This window comes from Neoarius graeffei, chromosome 20 (assembly GCF_027579695.1).
Source record: "Neoarius graeffei isolate fNeoGra1 chromosome 20, fNeoGra1.pri, whole genome shotgun sequence".
NCBI lineage: Eukaryota > Metazoa > Chordata > Actinopteri > Siluriformes > Ariidae > Neoarius > Neoarius graeffei.
In genome coordinates this window covers 2,375,313-2,397,910 of record NC_083588.1, presented here as the reverse complement: position 1 = coordinate 2,397,910, position 22,598 = coordinate 2,375,313, and the positions used below count along the sequence as shown (strand labels likewise).

At 40.5% G+C, this 22,598-nt stretch overlaps 1 protein-coding gene across 1 annotated transcript in view; it reads left to right on the top strand.

Moving 5' to 3' along the window:
• The window catches only part of nubp1 (nucleotide binding protein 1 (MinD homolog, E. coli)), a 67,487-nt gene extending 51,650 nt beyond the window's left edge, over positions 1-15,837 (top strand). The window contains exon 11 of the mRNA XM_060901092.1: positions 15,668-15,837. Within this exon, the coding sequence (XP_060757075.1) occupies positions 15,668-15,732 (65 nt within the window). The 3' untranslated portion in view covers positions 15,733-15,837. The remainder of the gene's footprint in view (positions 1-15,667) is intronic.
• The last annotated feature ends 6,761 nt before the right edge of the window (positions 15,838-22,598 follow it).

Genomic DNA, 22,598 nt, shown 5'->3' with positions numbered 1-22,598 from the left:
TTTTCTCCTTTTTTGGTGAACGTTAAACTTTGGTTCCTGAAGTTTCTCGTCTCTCAAGAACAGCTGAAGTCACATGGTGGCATTAAACTTTCAGCGTTAAATCAGGATCAGACATTTTGGGATGCTTTTGATCCTTTTCTGCCACTGTGGAAACATTTAAAGAAGAATTTTACTGATCCGGAAGGACATGCTTTCAACTGAGCTGATTTAATAATTGAAAAATATCTTAAAAATGGCAGATTTACAAAGATTATCAATGATCAAAATTATTATGATTCGACCAAACTGAGATTTGAGATTTTCTCGAAACACTACCTTGATGTGAATTTATTTATTCTAACAATCAAAATATCTCTGTCTCATAACTTCATAATGTTGTGTTAATTTCTTCGGATTGTACACCACATCCAGACCTTTTTCACCAAACTGTCGTCCTTCAGCAGCGGATTTGTGCGTCGTAAAAGTTTCTCTCTCAAACACTCGTTGTCTGTTAAACCTGGGTATTAAAAATGAGCAGAAATAAAAAGCCCTCCACCTCTGAGGGTCGGCTTGGTCCTTATCAGCGATATAAAGCTTGTGGTGGATGGAGAATGTTTTCATGGCGTTGATCTGGGGAAATTACCAGCCATGTGATCATTGTGGGACTTCCTTTTATTTTGTGGCAGCTATTTCTACAACAAACTGCTGAGTAATAATATATCTTACTAATTTTAATACTAGTTCTGAATTGTCTGGCTTTGCATCTGCAGGAGCTTTTTATAGGCCGGTAGACTCCAGACCGTCACGCTTCACACACATGTAGGTGTTCTGGAGAAGAGTCAGTGTGGTTTTAAAAGCCCCTTTTCTGGTCTCGGAGTCTGTCTCGGAGCAGAGCTGATTAAATGATTTGGCTGGAGAGCCAGAAAGCTGGAAAGCACCATCCTTTCCTGCTTCGGTAACCTGATCTGCGAGCTTTATACTTGATGTCCTTGTTGGCAAATCATGTGACTGGTAGGAAATTATTTGAACGTGAAACAAAAGTGACTTGATATTATCTTTGTTCGATTTTGGAGTTTACATCCATTTTTTTCACACAAGTTTATTATTATTATTTTTTTTAAATCTAAAGCAGCAGAAGTGATGAAGAATCCGCTTTGAAGCGTCACAGTGCTTCTCTGTGAGTGTTTATTGTCAGCGGTCCTTCACCATACATTCAGTCTGTTCAACCCACATCTGCAAAGTCATTACCAAGAATTTCATTTCATCAATAAAACCATTTTATTATGATTTTACTGATAACACACAGTGTGTTTTATTGTCGGGCATTTTATCTTGGAAGGTTTTGGTGACCATAAACAAGTAATAAAATGCCAAGCTTTATTGTTTCGGCACATTGATACTGAATTAAACAATCTGCTCATCTGTACAGTTTTAAACTGGCATCTATGGGTGGCAGATCATTTAGTGTTGCTGCTCCTAAACTTTGGAACTCGTTACCACAATCACTTCGTGACTGTTCCACTCTCTCTTCCTTCAACGCTAACTTGAAAACTTTTCTCTTAACCTCACACTATTCTTCCTAGTTTTTTTTTTTTGGTGGAAACTCTTGTGTAAAGCGTCCTTGGGTTTGTGAAAGGCGCTATATAAATTGAACTACTTATTATTATTATTATTATTATTATTACAGTACAGTTCAGAAAATGAAATACACAGTCCTGTGCAAAAGTCTTCAGTACTGTGGTTTGTTTTGGGGCTTTTTTGTTGTAGTTGTTGTGTTTTAATACAAACTTTGTTATAGAGTTCTGTTTTATGACTTCTGCATTATCGAGTCAAAACATTTGAGAATCCAAACGTTTGTTTTCCAGCACAAAATTAAATGTTACAGAAAAAAAAGTTTGTATCTGAGCAGCGTATTCCATAAGAGAGCACTTTTCAGACGAAAAAAGAAAACATAATGAAGGCTACTGGTGCAAAAGTTTTGGTGTAAAACGAAGAAGCGAGTGTGACAAAGTGTCTAGAAGAACTGTGGCTGGTTCTGTAAGATGCTCAGGAAAACCTACAGATCATTTCCGCATAAAACTGCACTCACTGGACCTGAGACGGATATTTATGCCTCCACCACCGTAAGGTGCAGGAGGCATTATGTTTTCGAGTTGTCCGTCTGTCCGTGCATGCGTCCGTCCATCCCGCAACCTTGTGAACGCGATATCTCAAAACTTTCGCCATTTGTGCATTTGGGGACAAAGATAAACTGATTAGATTATGAGATCAAAAGGTCTAAGGTCAAGGTCACTGTGAGGTCAATTGTCTGTCCGAAAACCTTCTGAACACAATATCTCCAAGGCTGATACAAGTAGTTTCACCAGGTCAAGATTACTGTGAGGTCAAATGTCCGTCCCCAAATCACAACTTAATAAGGCGTGTAGTCTACCGGGCGGAGGCGTCCCCATCAACACCGTTGGCATCGAGTTCTATCTAGTTTTTTTAATTTTTTATTTTTTTAAACAAAGGGTCGTCTCACACCAAATACTGACTTTGTTTCATTTATTATGGCTCACTGATTACTGTTTATAGTATTTTTTAAATATTGAAACATTTCATTTCATTATTTTTTCAAGCCATTTTTAGTTGACAGCATTTCTTTACATGTGCCTCGGGCTTTTGCACAGGACCGTACGAGGGTAAGTCAAAAAGTTCTAAGACAGATGTTATAATTTCAAAAGGTGTGAAAGACATCCCTCAGAATTCTACAAAGAAGGAATTCTCCGCTGGAAACACCGCTTGCAGAAGTGTTTAGACTTAAATGGAGGACATGTAGAGAAATAGCTTTGTTATTTTCATAAATAAAGATTTTTTTTTCAGTTTGTCTTAGAACTTTTTGACTTCCCCTTGTATTTCAGTGAAATTTAAAATCTGTGTGTAATTTTTTTTTTCTCTCTTTGTGGTGACAATTATCTCCAAATCAGAGGTGGAGGAAGTACTGATGCTTAGTACTTAAGTAAAAGTACCAATACCCAGCCAAATATCTACTTGAGTAAAAGTAGAAGTAGCACATCAAAAATCTTACTTAAGTAAAAGTACTAAGTACTACCTTTTAAATGTACTTTAAAGTACAAGTACTCGCGCAATGGGTTGTCTGTCTCAGTGTCTGGGCTGCGCCATTGCATGCACCTGCCAGTATCACTTCTCACAAGCAATGTACAGTGTTTATACTGAAAAGATTGGTGTCAATATTGTGTGCGATTGGCAATACAATGCATACTTTTTACATTTTAAATTTAAATAATTCACTTGCCAGCATATTCACAACACTGCTCTGTTAAGAGCAGTAAACAGCAACTTCTCACTAACCAATCACAACTTATCACGAGTGCTTTGCCTTTTAATTTTTCAACACAACAACACTCTGTTCAACAAATTTACCACATCCAGCATGTACGGTATAATAAATAGCCTAATGTATGTTGAAGTAGAGAAACTGTCTGTGTCTATGTAAGGTGCAATGGTATGAAAAGTAAAGACCATACACACAGGCTGAGTCATCAAAAACTGTATTGGAAAGGAAGGCCATTCACAAAACCAACATTCCTGGACGTGTAGTTACTAAAAATAATAATAATAAAGCAACCTAGAAAAACATCCTTCAATGCAGTGTTGGACATGAAATGAACATATGACTGCTGACCAGGGGCTGGTTCTCTACTCAGTAAGTAAAGACTATATACAGTCTGGGTTATCAAAACCTGACCATTTATCAAAACTGTAAGACCATTTACCATTTATACAATTATCAAGAACTGTATTAGAAAGGAAGGCCATTCACAACAACATTTCTGGGCTTAACCAGTCACGCTCGTGTCTACTTTCAGAAAAAAACCTAGAAAAAACATGCTTCTATGTTTAAGTGTTGGACATGAAAGGAAAATGTGCCAGCTGACCAGAGGCTGGCTCTCTACTCAGTGAATTACCAGTATGCTTCGTTTAATTTTAACAACAGTTGGTTTTCGAAATTCTTCGAACCAAGCCTGCCTCTTTTCGCAGAGAATGTGCCCTGCTGTACTGAAAAGTCGTTCGCAAGCTGCAGATGCGGGCAAGGGTGTGTTCAGTTTAAGGGACAATTTCAAAAGTGCGGGCACTGACTTGGGAATGTCCGTTGACGTAACAGAGCTGGCCAGATAGGCATCCAGTTGATGCGTCGTCTCTTGGACGTTTCCCTTCACGAAGCAGAAGTAGTCGTCCTCCTCTGACCCCGAATGGTTTGCTGTGGTTGAAGCTGTGTCGCTCTCCATGTGAGTCTTTATGTAGTCCATGCCTACACAAGAAGAACCGACACACAGAATAGAAGAACCATTGAGCACTTGCGTATGGAGAGTACTAGATTACAAGCAGATTTTAATGGAACTTTTTTTTTTGATAAAATGGCAGGCTCAGGGTAGGTACGTAGCATGGTCTCCTTACAAGTTAAATATCTGATAATTGATGATTTAAATTACTTACCCAACTTCAGCAAGTCCTCATTGCTTGTCCATGATTTGTGAAACTTTGGAAGTAAAATCGCAGCAGCAGTGAGCTCAGGGTCAGCGAGCATATCACCAAACTGCCGCTGTATTCCTTCTTGAAGGGCAAAGATCAGTGGCTGGCAGATCTTGCAAGATGCTTGGAGGCGGCCGAGTTTCTCAGTCAGGATGGTTATAGTTGGTACGATGTATCCCATGTGGATATCCACCTCTCCCTGCAGTATGTTGAGTGCCTTGGAGACTGGGTTCATGACTGATGCATATTCTGTCAAGGGAGCAAGTTCTGCAGGGCTGAACCTGTAATACACAGCGTTAGACGAAGCATATTAGAAAGCAAAATGTGTAATGTCACACACCTAGGTATGCAGTGTTGTTACACAAGTCATTAAACATTCATCTATTTTGCGTTTCTAATTCTACATACAGCTGCTAAAGGCTAAAATTATTAGTGAACTACAATTCTAGGCCAGTATATACAATCCATAGCCAACAATATGTGTAACTGTATCTGATTAGAGTCATACTTACATGGACTTTAAGTGCAATGGTTACCGCTCTGATGGCTCCTTCCCAACTTTCTCTCACTATTCTCAGTAGCCGCTCAACAGCAAGGAAGTGGGAGTTCCGCCTGGTCTCAACTGGACGGACAAGTTGCAGTTTGCACTCTTTTTCAATGACCTCTGCAGCAGTAACTGAGCGGGCACTCTTATTCCACAGACCAGAGGACTTGGCAAAAGCTGAGCGAGATACGTTCTTGTATGCAACATTTGTTTCCGCTTTTTTTGCATCGACAGTTGCAATCAAATTAAGAAGATGACAGGCACAGCGGTGATGCTTTGGAAGTTGATATTCAGAGTATTCATCGTCGTCCTCCAACAAAGCCTCAACTTCAACAGTTTCGGTCTCCTCTTCTGGGTCATCCTCCTCCTCACTATCATTCACATCCCTCTCTCTCAGAATTTTCATTTTGACATGCAAAAACTCTGAAGGCCTTTACAAAATTTGAGGCGTTATCTTTAGTGGTCCTCACAATTTTCTCTCTGATGTTGTATTCTGTGTGTATCTCATTGAGAGCACTGGCCAATGTGTCGTATGTGTGAGACCCTTTAAGCCTTCTGCACGCCAGAGCAGCAGACTGTCTCTGTAAACTCTCTGGATCTATCCAGTGGGCAGTGATGCCGAGAAAACTCTGTCTGTGTGCTGTCCAGCAGTCGGTTGTTGTGGCTATATATGCCACATGTTGCATGGTGTTCTTCACGTTCTCTTTCATTGTTTTTGTGTGTTTCTCTATTTGGGAACCTACTGTTGTACGTGACATGACGTTGGAGTGGGTGTTCTGCAGTAATTTTATAAAAGCAGGTTGTTCCACTATTCCAAATGAGTGCAATCCCTGAACCACGAAGCTCACAACTGCAAGGTCCAGGGACTTCTGTGAGGCTTTGGTGTCTTCCAGTTTCCTGTTTTATGGTACCTTCAATCCCAGAGGATGTTCCCTTTCTTTTTGCTGTAGTTGCTTCCATGTAGTCTTTCAGAAGGGATCTGTGTTTTCTCTATAAAAGACAGTAACATTATCAGTAACAGAGTCGGCCCATGGCATAGGCAATATAGGCAAATGCTAAGGGCGCTGCGTCCATCCAGGGGCGCAGAAACGGGGGGAGAAAAATTATGACTTCCACTATTCTGAAAACGAGTCAGCATTATAATGTCTTGGCCTAATTTAATTGTACAGCAAAGCATGTAGTCAGGGTGCGATTTGTCAAAAAAAAGCGGGGTGGGGTGTGGTGGTGGTTGTTCATCATGAAACAATAAGCGCTCAACAGTAGTTCGCCCTGTCTATAGTGTGTCTTCGGGCGCAGAAGTGCGCATCCGCGGCTATTCTCTGTTTTGGCCATGTAATAGCCTAAGTGCAAAGTGTGCCCAGGGGCGCCAAGGGCGACCAAAACCCCACCAAAAAGGAGGGATGGAGTTATTGAATGGAGATGTTACCAAGTGCATCAGTGGCGTACAGTGTTTTCAACCACTGTGCTGCCGAACTCTAGTACCGCGGAACACTAGTGTGCCGTGGAAAATTATAGAATGACCGTATATTGTAAATATTGGCAACAGCGTTTTAGTTTCAGTCAACATTTTCTATTGGTGATGTGCCTTGAGATTTTTTCATTGAAAAAGGTGCGCCCTGGTTCAAAAAGGTTGAAAAACAAGTGTAGCCTACGCAGTAGTGGTTGGTGATTTCCTTATGCCTACTAAAAATGCACAATGATAGGTTATAAGGGGGGCGGGGGGAGCAGTGTTCATCGGGGAATGAGAGTGGCTATCCACTGCAAAAAGTAGCCCAGACTACAAGTGCTTAAATGAAGAAATCCAAACTCTCGGGTGCGCAAGGGCGCAAACGAAGGCTACAGGAAGAAACAAATAGAGCGAAGTCGTAAGTCTGATCTAATCTCTCATATCAACCATTATAGTGGCAAATTAATATTTTAGACGCCTGAATCAATGTCTGCCTAGCTAACTAGATGCAAACAGCAATAGACTTCAATAACAAAGTCCCCATAATAGCACTTTTGTTTGAAAATACAGCCCATTGATGTCCTAACAGGGTGCTTAAGTTTGCACAGTTTAGAAATGTAGAATTTTTTATTCATTTAATTTGTTAATTCTTCAGAGATGACTTAACTTTTAATAGCAAAAAAGAAACTAAAAATAATTTCCTGTTTATTGTCCATGCACTACACTTTGAACAGGGTGCGGAAGAGTTTTTGCCCATTATATGGAGATATGTATTGAATTTGTGTGGTCATTTTACTTTGTGACACTTTATGTTAATAATGATAAAAAAAAAAACAATAATGAAAAAGATAAAAATGACTTCTTGTTTATTCTCCATGCACCGTACATTGTTTAATAGTAATAGAATAGAGTGATTAGATTAAAGTGTTATTTAGATGTTATAAGAGGGTTTTTTTTTTTTTTCTTGGGGGGGGCCAAAACTCAATCTCGCCTAGGGCAGCCAAAGACCTAGAGCCGGCCCTGATCAGTAATATGATACTACTAAAACATAGCATTAATAGTAATATAAGAATATAAATTTAACACATTTGCAAGGATGCAGGGTCAAAACTATATCTATATCTATAATCACCCACTACAGTAGGCCTACATGTCTGATCAAAGTCCAGATGGTGTGTAAATTTTGTTGGTCTAAAGTTCTCTACAACGTGTAAACCAGGCCAACAATTTGGACGCTTAACCATTGTATGTCAATATGTAGTTCAACATTTCAAGTAGCCTAACTTTTTGGCTGTCGTTTGGAGATCTAAGACGTGTGTAGAATTAACATTACAAATGAATGTAACATTCAAGACTAATATCAACATTGTTTTCATCAATTATTTATCAAGTTCGAATAAGGGCGCCAATCCTGTGTGTCACTCCCGTTGCTTATACACACTGCCAACACAAGCGTGTTTCTTTTGTCTATGCTTTACACTCGAATTGGCTAGATCATGACACAAAATCCTCAATGGTATTGTTGTGCCATTTTTAAGTGTTAATGCAGTAAAAGGATTATCTCATTATCTCATCTCATCTCATTATCTGTAGCCGCTTTATCCTGTTCTACAGGGTCGCAGGCGAGCTGGAGCCTATCCCAGCTGACTACGGGCGAAAGGCGGGGTTCACCCTGGACAAGTCGCCAGGTCATCACAGGGCTGACACATAGACACAGACAACCATTCACACTCACATTCACACCTACGCTCAATTTAGAGTCACCAGTTAACCTAACCTGCATGTCTTTAGACTGTGGGGGAAACCAGAGCACCCGGAGGAAACCCACGCGGACACGGGGAGAACATGCAAACTCCACACAGAAAGGCCCTCGCCGGCCACGGGGCTCGAACCCAGACCTTCTTGCTGTGAGGCGACAGCGCTAACCACTACACCACCGTGCCGCCCCTGGTAAAAGGATTATTTGAGAGGAAATGCAAGCTGCCCCTCAGAAAATGTTTATAACCACCACAGGCATTAAACGGTTTCGGCGGCATGTACGAGTGAATTTGTATGGCAGAGTATTAAGCGAATTCGTGAATACCAGGGGAAGACTGGGAGTGCTGACGCCAGTCAGTTAGCACGCTAATTCTGGAGCAAATCCAGGCAATGTTATGCATATACTTTGGTTAGCAGCACATGTCGGCTCGGTAGGATTATTTCTTCACACTCCTTAGGTATGTCTAGTTGATAGGTGAAGGAGACGAGATAGATAACATACATTTGCACGCAACTGTGTTTAAACAGCGAGCGTGACATGCCGGGTGATTCCAAATGGCTTCACGTGAATGGAATCCTTCAGTTTGACAAAAAAAGACCACTGAGGAAATGTAAATGGAGCTTGGGGTTCAGCTAGAAGTTTGTATGACTTACTGTAGTTGAAACAGATTATTCATTTTCAAATCACAATGCAATTTTAGGATATTAGGCTACTAGACCGCACCCTCTGAACCTGTTGTATATTAGGCCCCCGTTACATTAGTATAGCTAAAAAACATATCCCCTTACGTTAAAGATGAATCTACACTGCTGTGATTTTGATGCTTACTTACTGTATGTTGACATGTATTTCGACAAATATCAATATTATATGTCATGACATGTACATAACATTAACCTAGCATAGCGTAATGCATACCCTTACCTCCAGATGCTTCTTAAGATTTGATGGGGAATTTCGGAAAGCCATCAGTTCGTGGTTCCTTGGCCGTCATGGGATACATTTGAAAACGAAGGAATCATTCCTTGCGTGTTTAAATTCAAACAAATTGTCTAAATATGGCCAAGGACTGCTGCAGGAGGGCCCAGGCTCAGGCTCAAGTTCGCGCTCACGTTCAGCGTCAGTCTCCGCGTCCATTGTTGAATAATTCTGAATCATTGAACGATTTCCACCTGCTTGCCTGCTTTGAGTGGGCGGATCCCGAATCATCAGGTACCTACCTGATTGGTTGGAAATCGCAAATATCGCCGCAACAAAACAGGAAAGCATTTTTTCATGCACGATTTTGACAAAAGAGTCCTTTCGACAAAAAGGTTAATGCAAATGTAACGAGTAACGACGTCCGTTTCCAAAATGTAAGGAGTAGAAAGTACAGATAATTGACACAAAAATGTAATTGAGTAAAAGTATGCATTATTATTTTTACTTAAGTAAAGTACAAATACGAGAAAAACTACTTAAGTACAGTAACGAAGTAAAAATACTTCGTTACATTCCACCTCTGCTCCAAATACTCCTCTTCTCCCTGATCTGTGCCGGCACAACTGTCAAAGCTGCTGTTTTAGTAAAATAATCTACGACCCTGAAGCTGATTACTTTCCTGAAATGTTTTATTCCTCTTCCACCACAGCAATTTGCCTACGATTACAAATCTGCTCATATCTGAGATGCTGTACAAGTCAGTGTGAATGAGCCGTTACTATAGAAACGACAAGCGCATTTATACAGGGGGCTGCAAAAGTAGGTATACAGTAATGAAAAACAAAACATTCACACAAAACGTTATTTTATTGATTATGCAAACGTATCAATAATCACGTATTAATCCCTCAAATGTTCAAACTGTTTGCTCCCAGCATTCACGCATTCCACTTGTCGAGTGTAGACGCCCATGCACACTCTGGCACAAAGATCTTTATCAGCATCAGTTTCCTGGCAAGCCTCCCATATGACTTGAATCATGGCATCAACAGAACGTGGCTTGCGTGCGAAAACCCTGTCTTTTACACATCCCCAGAAAAAGAAGTCCATAGGGGCGAGATACAGTGAACATGGTGGCCAGTCAACGGCTCCCCGACGTCCAATCCACCTGTTGGGAAATTCTTTGTCAAGGTAAAAATAGTAATAATGTCTTTAATGAACTAAATGAATTCTAGTATTAAATGAAACTGAGCACCACTATTATTATACTGGAATAATCCTTCCTGTATACCTACTTCTGCAGCCCCCTGTATAAATCAACACTTTCTGACCAATCAGAATCCAGAACTCGAGAGTCTTCTTTTGAATGGAGTTTTTTTTTTTTTTTTTTATTCAGTCAGCAGCCGAGTTTCTTCTTCATTGAAGTGCTCAGTGTGATGTGTTCAGGTGAGGAACAAAATGGCAAACATTAAACAGTTTATTACTCAGGAATTTGGGAAGCTTGAACTCTGACTCCCGGTCCAAGCTGCTCAGCCGAGACATTTTAATCAGAGACACAGAATCCTGCCCGAATGCAGCGATCATTACTTCATGGATAAAGGTCGTGCTTGAGGAGTGTACTGGGTAATAAAATTCACTGCTTTCTCACAACAGTCTTTCACACCAAGTCACTCCATGACATTGAAAAGTGTTTTTCGACTTTTTGAAAAGTGTTTGCAAAACGTCAGATTGGCGAATCCTGTGTGCTCGAGAGCTAATTAGGATGCAGTGCTGCAGCACAGCAACCTATGGGCTCCCCTAGGGGAGCCCATAGGTTGCAGTGCAAAGCACTGCAACTATTGTTCTTCTACGTATTTCTTCTTCTTCTTCCTCCTACGCAAATTTTGATTTCGAATAACTCAATAACCGTACGTCGCACACAAACAATATATCAAAACGTGCGGCTCGATCGGACTCGCTATGCTATTACTTTTCTCTACAGAATACGATTTTTTCGCGACGTAGTCGCGAAAAAATCGCCCCAAAAAACCCCATTCATTTCTATGGAATTAATTGAAAAAAAAGCTCTTTTTCAACGTTTTTCAAACGTCCGCTGCTCTGGCATGCTTTAACCTAGAGACGTGATTCAAACTCTAAAACGTAGGAAAACTTCTCCTCTGTGGATCTGGCATTCAACTTTTCTGCTAGGTTCTACACTTTCGGTTCAGTCCCGGCTCAAACGCCATGTGGGTTCTGGGAGAAAATCCGGCTTTTGAATGGGTGTCTATTGCGTTACACACCAGTGAAGCTCGTTAACTTAGAGTGGAGAGAGGTTGAAAATAAAGCTCAAACTTTCTCGCTTAAACTGTGTTTTCAGCCACAAATTTCACTCTACAGACATGATTTTCTCAAAAGTAGTAGGAAAACTTGTCCTGATTCACACAATGTGTCTACCTAAACGATAGGATTTACGGTTTTTGAATGACAAGCCTCAAACTGAGGACAGGGCAGCTGACAGCCCTCATTGACACCCATTATAAACGTGAGAGAAAAGTCACTCGTTTTTAAATCGCTCTAGTGTCGTTATTTTTAAGACTACAGACAAAAAAATACATCATTTTATTCAGGAGACCCTTCTAGCGCTCACTGTGAAAGAATTTTGTGAATAGCTGCTTCCGTTGTCGAGTTATTTGTCATTGTTCGAGGCCTGCTCCTTCATAAAAAACAGTAGAAAACTCCAGCCCTTGTGTGTCTTAGCTCATTGACACCCATTATAAACGTGAGAGAAAAGTCACTCGTTTTTAAATCGCTCTAGTGTCGTTATTTTTAAGACTACAGACAAAAAAATACATCATTTTATTCAGGAGACCCTTCTAGCGCTCACTGTGAAAGAATTTTGTGAATAGCTGCTTCTGTTGTCGAGTTATTTGTCATTGTTCGAGGCCTGCTCCTTCATAAAAAACAGTAGAAAACTCCAGCCCTTGTGTGTCTTAGCTCATTGACACCCATTATAAACGTGAGAGAAAAGTCACTCGTTTTTAAATCGCTCTAGTGTCATTATTTTTAAGACTACAGACAAAAAAATACATCATTTTATTCAGGAGACCCTTCTAGCGCTCACTGTGAAAGAATTTTGTGAATAGCTGCTTCCGTTGTCGAGTTATTTGTCATTGTTCGAGGCCTGTTCCGTAGTAAAACACAGCACAAAATTCAAGACCTTGTGTGTCTTTGCTCATTGACACCCATTATAAATGTGACAGAAAAACAGCCTCGGTCGGCATGACACTTCACCTTAGCCGCCCACTTTATTAGGAACACTTCTGTTCGTACATACAAACTACAAACACTCTTCTTAGAGTTTAGAGTTTATTTTATTTTTAAAAGGGACAGTGCACAAATTAAACATTATCCTTGTGGTAAGGACAGATGTCTGTCCCAGGTTATAGCAGTACATGCTAATTTCCGCCTGTAGTCACTTTGGTTATAGTCTTGAATAGCTCTTCTTCATGACGGCTGCTGTCTCAAGCACACACACAATCATTGCATTGAAACATCATTGCAGGTCACACATTCATGGCCAGCAAACATGCGTGACCGAATTGCTTCGCGCACTGCATCCTCTCACAATTTCCCCCGGGGAATTGTCCGGTCTAGTTATACTTTATTCTCATATTCTCAGGGAAGCACATGCTCAGTCCACCTCAAGTGGTTGCTACGGATTATTTTTGGAACTTTTTGTGAGAAGGAAACCCCCTGTTGTGTTTCGAATAATGGTTGGGATTCCTAGAGAATTGGGACAAAACAAAGAAACGCTCTCAAAACTAAAAGAGTTCTTCTGGGGTGTGTTTGGTTCATCTGTAAGGTTCAGAAGAGAGCGTGGAGTGGAAACCTTTCCCTTCCAAGACAAACGTTTTAAGAAGCTGATAAACGGTTATTCAAGTCAAGTCAACTTTATTGTCAAATATGCTATACATGCTCAACATACAGCACAGATGAAATATCAGTCCTCTCTGACCCACGGTGCAAACAGGCAATGCAATAAATAAAAATAGAATAATTGAAAAACAAACAATATAAACAGTATCAACACTCTAGATAGGAACTAGACATAGATGAAACACTCAAACAATATAAACAGTATAAATAAACAGTATAAACACTAGATAAGAACTACACACAGACTAAACACTCAGACAGACAATATAAACAGTATAAACACTCGAGATATGAACTAGACATAGACTAAACTAAACACTCACATATATACATACACACACACAAATTGGTTCAAATAACCAGTCAAGGGCACTGAGGTATAGCAGGTAAACATGAAATAAGCAGTATAAACAAACTAGCAGCTGTTAAGATGAGGTAGTGCGGAATAGTGCAAATGAGCGAGGTAAAGTGAGATGTGCGGTCCCTGAGTTCAGTGTGTTAATGATTTTATTCCCCAAAATCAAGTTGTACATGAGCTGATAGCCGACAAACCGCGTAGCACTGAGTTGTCTATAAGCTGTGTACGACGAGATTGAGTGGAATAACTTTTTTGTTCACATTCACTGGATTTTGAGAAACAGGGCATTTTTATTTTTTGCAAATTCAATAAATAAAAACTTGATGCAAAACATTCAACAAAATCATTTCCACTTAGAATATAAAAGAGCAATTTGTGAAAAATGCTATAATAATGATAATTCTTGAAAAATACAAAAGATACATTCTTACTATCATATACTTTTATTCCATATTTTGTTGCTTTGTATTTTGGGGGTTTTGTTTTCAAGTAGAGTTTTTATTTCGTCCTCGGTTGGTTCAGTAACGTGCGCCACCATTTTATTTTTCTCAACTCATGGTATATGAGCTCATATCCTAGTATCTGATTAGAGTAGCCAATCAGAGCACGCCGTTGCTCATATCCAGTGAATGTGGATAGCAGGGGTGACAGTTTTCCATGGATCTGCGGATTTCCGTGGTTTTGTTAGCCAAATCGTCCAAATCCGAGGAGAAAATTTTAGGGTGAGGTTTGATTTTTGCCAAGTACCTCTCAACGTAGAAGTGAACCGATGGACATCCGGAGCAAATCGCTTCTTTCTGTAACCAGAAAACCTCTTGAAAGACATAAATTTTGCAAAACGTGCAGCGATTGGCTGACCCAAACTATCTTTCGAGCTCTGAACCAATCAGTGGCCTCGATACATGGATCTCATACTAAATGGAGAAAAGAGAGCTCAAACAGCCCACTGACAGCAACAGAAAAGGAAAGTAATTGAAAGACGAACGGTACTGGCAGCACCGAGAAAGAAACTTCAATAACAAAGACAAAAGTGGGTGTGTCCAGCTTGCTCTCGGAGCAAATAGAAATTCATATTTTACATTTTTGTGTTGTGTTTGTGGCAAGTGGCTTGTAATTAGAACTGCTGATATGAACACAGCTGGATGTCGGATGTCAACCTGAAGTTTTCTCAACCAAGATGCATTTTAATCAAATTTTTCAGTCCTTTGACTTCAGTTATTGCTGTTAAGGGCATCGCTTGAATCTGACCGATCTGAAACAAACTTAAAAATGCATTTGATAATGTGTTTTCAGAAACATTTTGAGGAAAATGATTGAATATGGAAATATTTCAATCATTTTGGGAATAACACTCTGAAATCTCGCTGAAATCCGCATGGCATTGTGGGAAATCACTCAAACCCCTTCGTTTGGAGTCTGCTCCAGGAAAATCTCCGTTTGGAGGGGTACAGAAGCCCTACCCCTTCCCCTACCCCTCCGCGTTAACTGGGATTGGGATACCCCTACCCCTTCACGTGAACGCGCAAAATGGAGGGGAAGGGCCAAGGGGTTGGTCCAAGGGGTGAAATGGGATTCGGCCTAAAACTGAGTCACTTTTTTGTACTGTATGTGAGAATCTTTTATTAAAATCTGATTGCATGAAATTTGAAATTTTTATTCAAAATAGAGGTTTTGAAAGCCCTTAAAATTTGCTAAAACCTTGTCCCCCCACCAAAGCACCGCCTTGGAACCGGCTGGATGCTTCACTTTCAGCTGAAATAAGAATTTGCTGTTGTCATGCCTGGGACAGAATAACACACGATATCATGGACGCTTCAGAGAAAATACTAAATGTTCAAACTAAATGGTTAAAATGGTGACTTTAGTTTTATTTCAAAGCAACACACTGGCAGTTTTTCATTTTGTAAAAGACTGCCGACGAGTACCAAAAGGTTTTCATTGCTTCAGGTTGTTAATGATATATTTTTGGTTAAAAATGTCAAAGTGGTGTCATAGCTCAGTGAAAAGGAAACACAGATGTTTGGAGTGATGTTTTTCTCTAACGCTAGAGTCTCATCAGACAAAAGACCAACAGAAAAAAAAACAGAAGTGACGGCTGTGAGGAAGTGTATCGAGCTGGAGCTTATTAATTAACTCCTTCATTACAGAAACTAAATCAGCTCTGTATGCAAATTAAAATTTCTGTGTGGGTTTGTTTGTTTGTTTCTCCAGGTATCAAAGGTTATTGTGCTTCCCGGTTCTCGTCAGACGGAACCCCAGATCCAGATAACAAGTGAACATCAGCGTCTGTGGCAGAACCAGAATCACAGTCACGATGAAGAGTTCCTGAATCGGATTAAATTCACTTCTTTTTTTTTTTAAATAAATGCTTCTCTTCTGTGTTCCATCCTTCATAGGGTTTTTCTTTCCACCTTCTTTCTGCAAATACGCTGAACAAGTGTTTGGGTTTAACTGAACATCTCCAGGAGCGCCCGAGTGATTTCCAGTCGTGATCACCTCTCAGTAATCCTTTTAGAATTCCTGTTCGTTTTCTCGAGGAATTCCAGCCCCAGCGTCTCCATTCTATAAGTCGCGGTGAGTGGAGTTCCGTACCCGCTTTCTCAGTGGAGTTTCGAACCCGCATCGCGATCCCGAAACACTCAATGAAATATTTTTTTTATTCAGATTCTCTTTTTAATGCAGGGGGAAATTTTTCCAAATCCATCTCCATGCAAGTTTCAAGGGGTTAAATTAACAATTCACAGTTCCCTTGAATGCTTCGCAAAACATGAAGCTGTAGTAATGGTTTAAATCGAACTCTTCGTGATATGACCACGAGTGAAGTTCCAAAGGTCGATGAACATTTGAAGGACAAAATTTCAGTCAGTGGAGGTTCAGAATTTTCCCAGAAGGAATTCCGGAGCAATTAAATGAAATCAAACTTCTTTCCAAACTTCCAGGAAGCGTGCAGTGAAACATTCCGGTTCAGATTCCAACATTTTTGAGTTCTCCATTCTGATTGGCCAGAAGGAGTCGATTGTTTGTTCGTTCTGATACGTTACAGTTTCTATAGGAACAGATAGTTTAAGACATAAGAAACCAGTTAAAATGCATCATCATTGATCTGGGAGCTTTTTTTATTTCTTTATTTATTTTATGGAAGGAGTCTCCAGTGTCAGCATTTTTCCAACAAGTTTTCTGCTATCTTCAAGCCAGAGGAGTTTACGCTTCCAGTTTCTCGGTAACACAAGACATTTATAGCAAGTGAGATCAGTTCAACGGATATTAAATGGATTAAACGTATGACGTGTTCATGAATAAATAAAAAATTGGAATCGCTGTCCGAGGTCATGTATCTCTCTGTAAATATCCATCCATTGATCCATCATCTGTAGCCGCTTATCCTGTTCTACAGGGTCGCAGGCGAGCTGGAGCCTATCCCAGCTGACTACGGGCGAAAGGCGGGGTTCACCCTGGACAAGTCGCCAGGTCATCACAGGGCTGACACATAGACACAGACAACCATTCACACTCACATTCACACCTACGCTCAATTTAGAGTCACCAGTTAACCTAACCTGCATGTCTTTGGACTGTGGGGGAAACCGGAGCACCCGGAGGAAACCCACGCGGACACGGGGAGAACATGCAAACTCCGCACAGAAAGGCCCTCGCCGGCCACGGGGCTCGAACCCGGACCTTCTTGCTGTGAGGCGACAGCGCTAACCACTACACCACCGTGCCGCCCTCTCTGTAAATAATGAAAGTAAATAAAATAATCAAAGCGTACAGTTTATCACTAAGATGTGTTTTTGTTGACATGGTCACCGGTGGAAAACAGGTGACATGCACTTCTGCATCAGAAGAGGAACTCGACGACGGTATGTTTAATCCAGGACTGAAACACACAGCTGATTGACACCTCATCTACATTTCAACCAACATCGTTCTGTCCTGATTTTTTTCTCTTCTCTGATCAGCAGTTCTGTAAAGCTGCCACCATGAACCGTGAAAACACCTCCTGCAGAAGTGAACATGAATATCATCAGATTTCTTTCATTATCATCTCATGCTCAGTCTGTTTCTCGACACCAGGACTTAATGTAGCTTCTTTCTCAAAATAAACACTTTGACTTAACGAACAGAACCAACAGAATGAGAGAGTTTCAAGGTCAAAGTCTAGAAATAAGCTTAATAATCTTTATATTGTTTTCTAACAATGTCATCATGGAAGTTTTAGACACATACAGATAAGATGTCGCTCTTTTTGTTGGTCGAGTATTTAGAGAATAATTTTACTTGAATTTGAAGTCACTGATTTGCAGACTTGGATGTTTTTAATAAGTGTTTCTGAAAAGCACTTGTTTTTAATTTTTGTCTTTCTCTCATTTTTCTCCACATCACATTCGAATTTATTCTCTTTTCCTGGACGACCTTTAAAACAGAGCGATGAAGCTGAACGCAGGAACATCAGGGGAGTTTAAACAAAAAGAAAAGTCAGAAAACGTCAGAAATTTCTAACAAGGAAAACGCAAGAAGTGTGAGGAAGAAACTTCAAAACTGTTTTATTGTCTGAATTTAAAATGAACTGAGGATTGAATGAAGGGGAATTTTTCCTGTTGGAATTTTTTTTAAAGGGAAACTTTGGGATTTTTTTAACCTGGGCTGTATTTTCCCATCTTTTTGGATATTTACTCAGGAGAAAAACTATTGAAATCAGTCCAGTATCGAGTTAGAACACGATAACTCACAACCAGTCCTGGTGCCCTGTGTCTGGTTGGAGTCTCATCGCATCGCTCCTGTGGAGGACGGCCCCATGTGGACAGGTGAAAGTCACACCTGGAGGACGCTCTGGACTCTTACAGTAATGCTTTTATGGCTGAGGACTACAGTTGTCTTGCTAACTTTAGGACTGCAGTTGTCATGAACAGTTTTGCACTCAAGTTTCCATCAATGAAGAGTTTATAACATCAACGAAACTGACTTCATGTTAAAACTGTTAATGTTATAGTCATGCTGTCTGTTGTTGCCCAAATGAGGATGGGTTCCCTTTTGAGTCTGGTTCCTCTCGAAGTTTCTTCCTCATGTCGTCTGAGGGAGTTTTTCCTTGCCACCGTCGCCATAAGCATCATTGGGGATAGATTAGGGATAAAATTACCGTAGCTCATGTTTTAAGTCGTTCAAATTCTGTAAAGCTGCTTTGCAACAATGTTTATTGTTAAAAGCGCTATACAGGGAGTGCAGAATTATTAGGCAAGTTGTATTTTTGAGGATTAGTTTTATTATTGAAAAACAACTATGTTCTTGATGAACCCAAAAGACTCATAAATATCAAAGCTGAGTATTTTTGGAAGTTGGAGTAGGGCTTTCTTAGTTTTAGCTATCTTAGGAGGATATCTGTGTGTGCAGGTGACTATAACTGTGCATAATTATTAGGCAACTTAACAAAAAACAAACATATACCCATTTCACTCATTTATTTTCACCAGGGAAACCAATATAACAACTCAACATTCACTAATATACATTGCTGGCATTCAAAAACAACAAAAAAAACCAAATCCGTGACTAATATAGCCGCCTTTCTTTACAAGGACACTCAAAAGCCTGCCATCCATGGATTCGGTCAGTGTTTTGATCTGTTTGCAATCAACATTGCGTGCAGCAGCAACCACAGCCTCCCAGACACTGTTCAGAGATGTGTACTGTTTCCCCTCCTTGTAGATCTCACATTTGATGAGGGACCACAGGTTTTCTATGGGGTTCAGATCAGGTGAACAAGGAGGCCACGTCATTAATCTTTCTTCCTTTAGACCCTTTCTGGCCAGCCATGCTGTGGAGTACTTGGATGCGTGTGATGGAGCATTGTCCTGCATGAAAATCATGTTTTTCTTGAAGGATGCTGACTTCTTCCTGTACCACTGCTTGAAGAAGGTGTCTTCCAAAAACTGACAATAGTACTGGGAGTTGAGCTTGACACCATCCTCAACCCGAAAAGGTCCCACAAGCTCATCTTTGATGATACCAGCCCATACCAGTACCCCACCTCCACCTTGCTGGCGTCTGAGTCGGACTGGAGCTCTCTGCCCTTTGCTGATCCAGCCACGTGCCCATCCATCTGGCCCATCAAGACTCACTCTCATTTCATCTGTCCATAAGACCTTAGAAAAATCAGTCTTGTGATACTTCTTGGCCCAGTCTTGACGTTTCATCTTGTGTGTCTTGTTCAGTGGTGGTCGTTTTTCAGCCTTTGTTACCTTGGCCGTGTCCCTGAGTATTGCACACCTTGTGCTTTTTGACACTCCAGTGATGTTGCAGCTCTGAAATATGGCAAAACTGGTGGCGAGTGGCATCTTGGCAGCTTCACGCTTGACTTTCCTCAGTTCACGGGCAGTTAGTTTGCGCCTTTTTTTTTCAACGCGCTTCTTGCGACCCTGTTGACTATTTTGAATGAAGCGCTTGATTGTTCGATGGTCACGCTTCAAAAGCTGGGCAATTTTAAGAGTGCTCCATCCCTTTGCAATATATGTCACTATTTTTTACTTTTCTGAGTCCGTCAAATCCCTCTTCTGACCCATTTTGCCAAAGGAAAGGAAGTTGCCTAATAATTTTGCACACCTGAGGGTGTTGATGTCATTAGACCACACCCCTTTTCATTACAGAGATGCACATCACCTGGTATGCTTAATTGGTAGGAGGCTTTCAAGCCTATGCAGCTTGGAGTAGGCCAACATGCATAGAGAGGGTAATGTGGTCAACATACTCATTTGCCTAATAATTCTGCACTCCCTGTACAAATAAACCTGACTTGACTTGACTTGGCAACCATAAAACAGCTGTATGATGTAATCTGACAGGGCATTCATTCACATCAAAGTTCAGAGTTTGTTTTCTCCACAAAACAAAAAGAGTTTGTTTCTATCAGTGTCTGATCACATGGAGAGGATCCTGACAGAGATCCACTGCTCTGTGTTTATCTTCATAAATGGAAAGAAAGTGGAGAAAATGACCTTTATACACTCATTGTTTGATGTTTCTCTTCCTCTGGTCTCTGACGCAGCACCACGTTCTCAGCCTGGAGTCGATTCTCACAGGCACTGATAATTGCTCATGTTTACAAAAGGATCTTTTCCATGTTTTCAGACACTCAGCTCACATTGTCATAATTGGTGAAATATTCAGGCTTTACTCTGGAATTAGACTCTCAAATTCTGCATGACTTCTTTTGTAAACATCAGAATACTGAACCGATTCAAATGATTTTGTCTCGAGTAAAAATTTGGACCCAAAAGATGGAAAATGGAGCCCAGGTGGACAAAATATATCCCAGTTTTCCCTTGAATAAAACAGGATTATTGTGGAATTGCACACGTTCTTATGAAACGCAAAGTAAACACGGTGATGATGGTCGAATCGTTGAAATGTGTGTATTTTTTAATGCAATTTGTTCTATAAAGTAGAACATAAATTATTTAAATAATTGAGACCCAAAGGAGGCGGCACGGTGGTGTAGTGGTTAGCGCTGTCGCCTCACAGCAAGAAGGTCCTGGGTTCGAGCCCCGGGGCCGGCGAGGGCCTTTCTGTGTGGAGTTTGCATGTTCTCCCCGTGTCCGCGTGGGTTTCCTCCGGGTGCTCCGGTTTCCCCCACAGTCCAAAGACATGCAGGTTAGGTTAACTGGTGACTCTAAATTGACCGTAGGTGTGAATGTGAGTGTGAATGGTTGTCTGTGTCTATGTGTCGGCCCTGTGATGACCTGGCGACTTGTCCAGGGTGAACCCCGCCTTTCGCCCGTAGTCAGCTGGGATAGGCTCCAGCTTGCCTGCGACCCTGTAGAAGGATAAAGCAGCTAGAGATAATGAGATGAGATGAGATGAGACCCAAAGGAAAACATTGGATTGGGTTTTGGGTTTGTTTTTTTTTGTTGTTTGTTTGGTTTTTTTGTGGACGATGCTGTTTTGTGATCATATTTGACCTTTTTTTCTTTTGTAAAATTTAGAATCATGTATAGTTTTACTTCATTGCTTGAATGCATGACATTTTCAAAATTTTTAGGAGAACTGCCATAAAGAATTTAAAAAGCAGGAACGTCGCCATGCCATCTACACAGAGCTTCAAAAGCTCCACTCTGAGAAAATATCGCTCCCTTCAAGTTCCTTTGGTTGCTCTGACATGGGAAGAATGTTTGTTTCTCAGAAAGGGTCCAGTTAGAACCCTTTCCGAAAGATACGAACTCTTAAGCAGGGTTCAGGAGCCACCAAGAGCTCAGTGTTCAACTCCTGACAGATTCAAGGTGCGAAGGAGAAAGTAATGAGTGGCATTTGTACTGCACCCTTCCCCAGTTAATACATACACTCTTAGAAACAAGGGTTCTTTAAGGGTTCATTGTATATCTAAGGGATATTAGCATCCAAAAAAAGGTTCTGCTTGAAGCCCTTTTGGATAGTTCTTGGGATCTACATTCTTCAAGGCCTCTTTGTAATAATTAGAGATTCTTCAGATGTTCTCTAAGATGTTCACTGGATAATCACGATCCTTAGTTTCCAGAACATTTTCAGAAAGGAAAAAAATTATTATAGCATTCTAGATAGAACCTTTAAGAGTTCCCTGACGCACATTCCCAGTTAATCCAGTCCATACAGACTTAGTCAAAAGGTTCTCCAAGGGTTCTTGAAGTGTTTATTGAATGAATAAAGTTTTTTTGCTCCACAAAAAGCTCTGATTTGCAAACCTCTTTGATAAAAACTCAGTTGAAGGATTCAACATTCTTTGAAGCTTCTTGCTAGAAGTTCTTTCATGGTTTCTTGGATAATTTAGGGTTCCAAGCTTCAAAAAAAAAAGAAGCAGCTTGTACATGGATTGGAAAGCACTTTGTCGTGTTCGGCAGTTTTCTCCTTGGGGAGGAAATGCTTTGACTTGTAACCTTTTTCTGATAAACCTTCACTTGAAGGGTTCTACATTCTTCAGAGTGAATATATGTTCTTCAGAGGTTCTTTAAAGGTTCTACAAGGTGTTTTTCTGTCTGTTCCAAACCAAGTATAAACCTGAGAACCCTTGGAAGCAACGGAGCATTATTTATCTGGGAAACCTTTAAGAAACCCTCAGAGAACCTTTTTTTTTAGGAATGTGTATTTTAACTGGACATGTGTGTGGAAAGTACAAAAG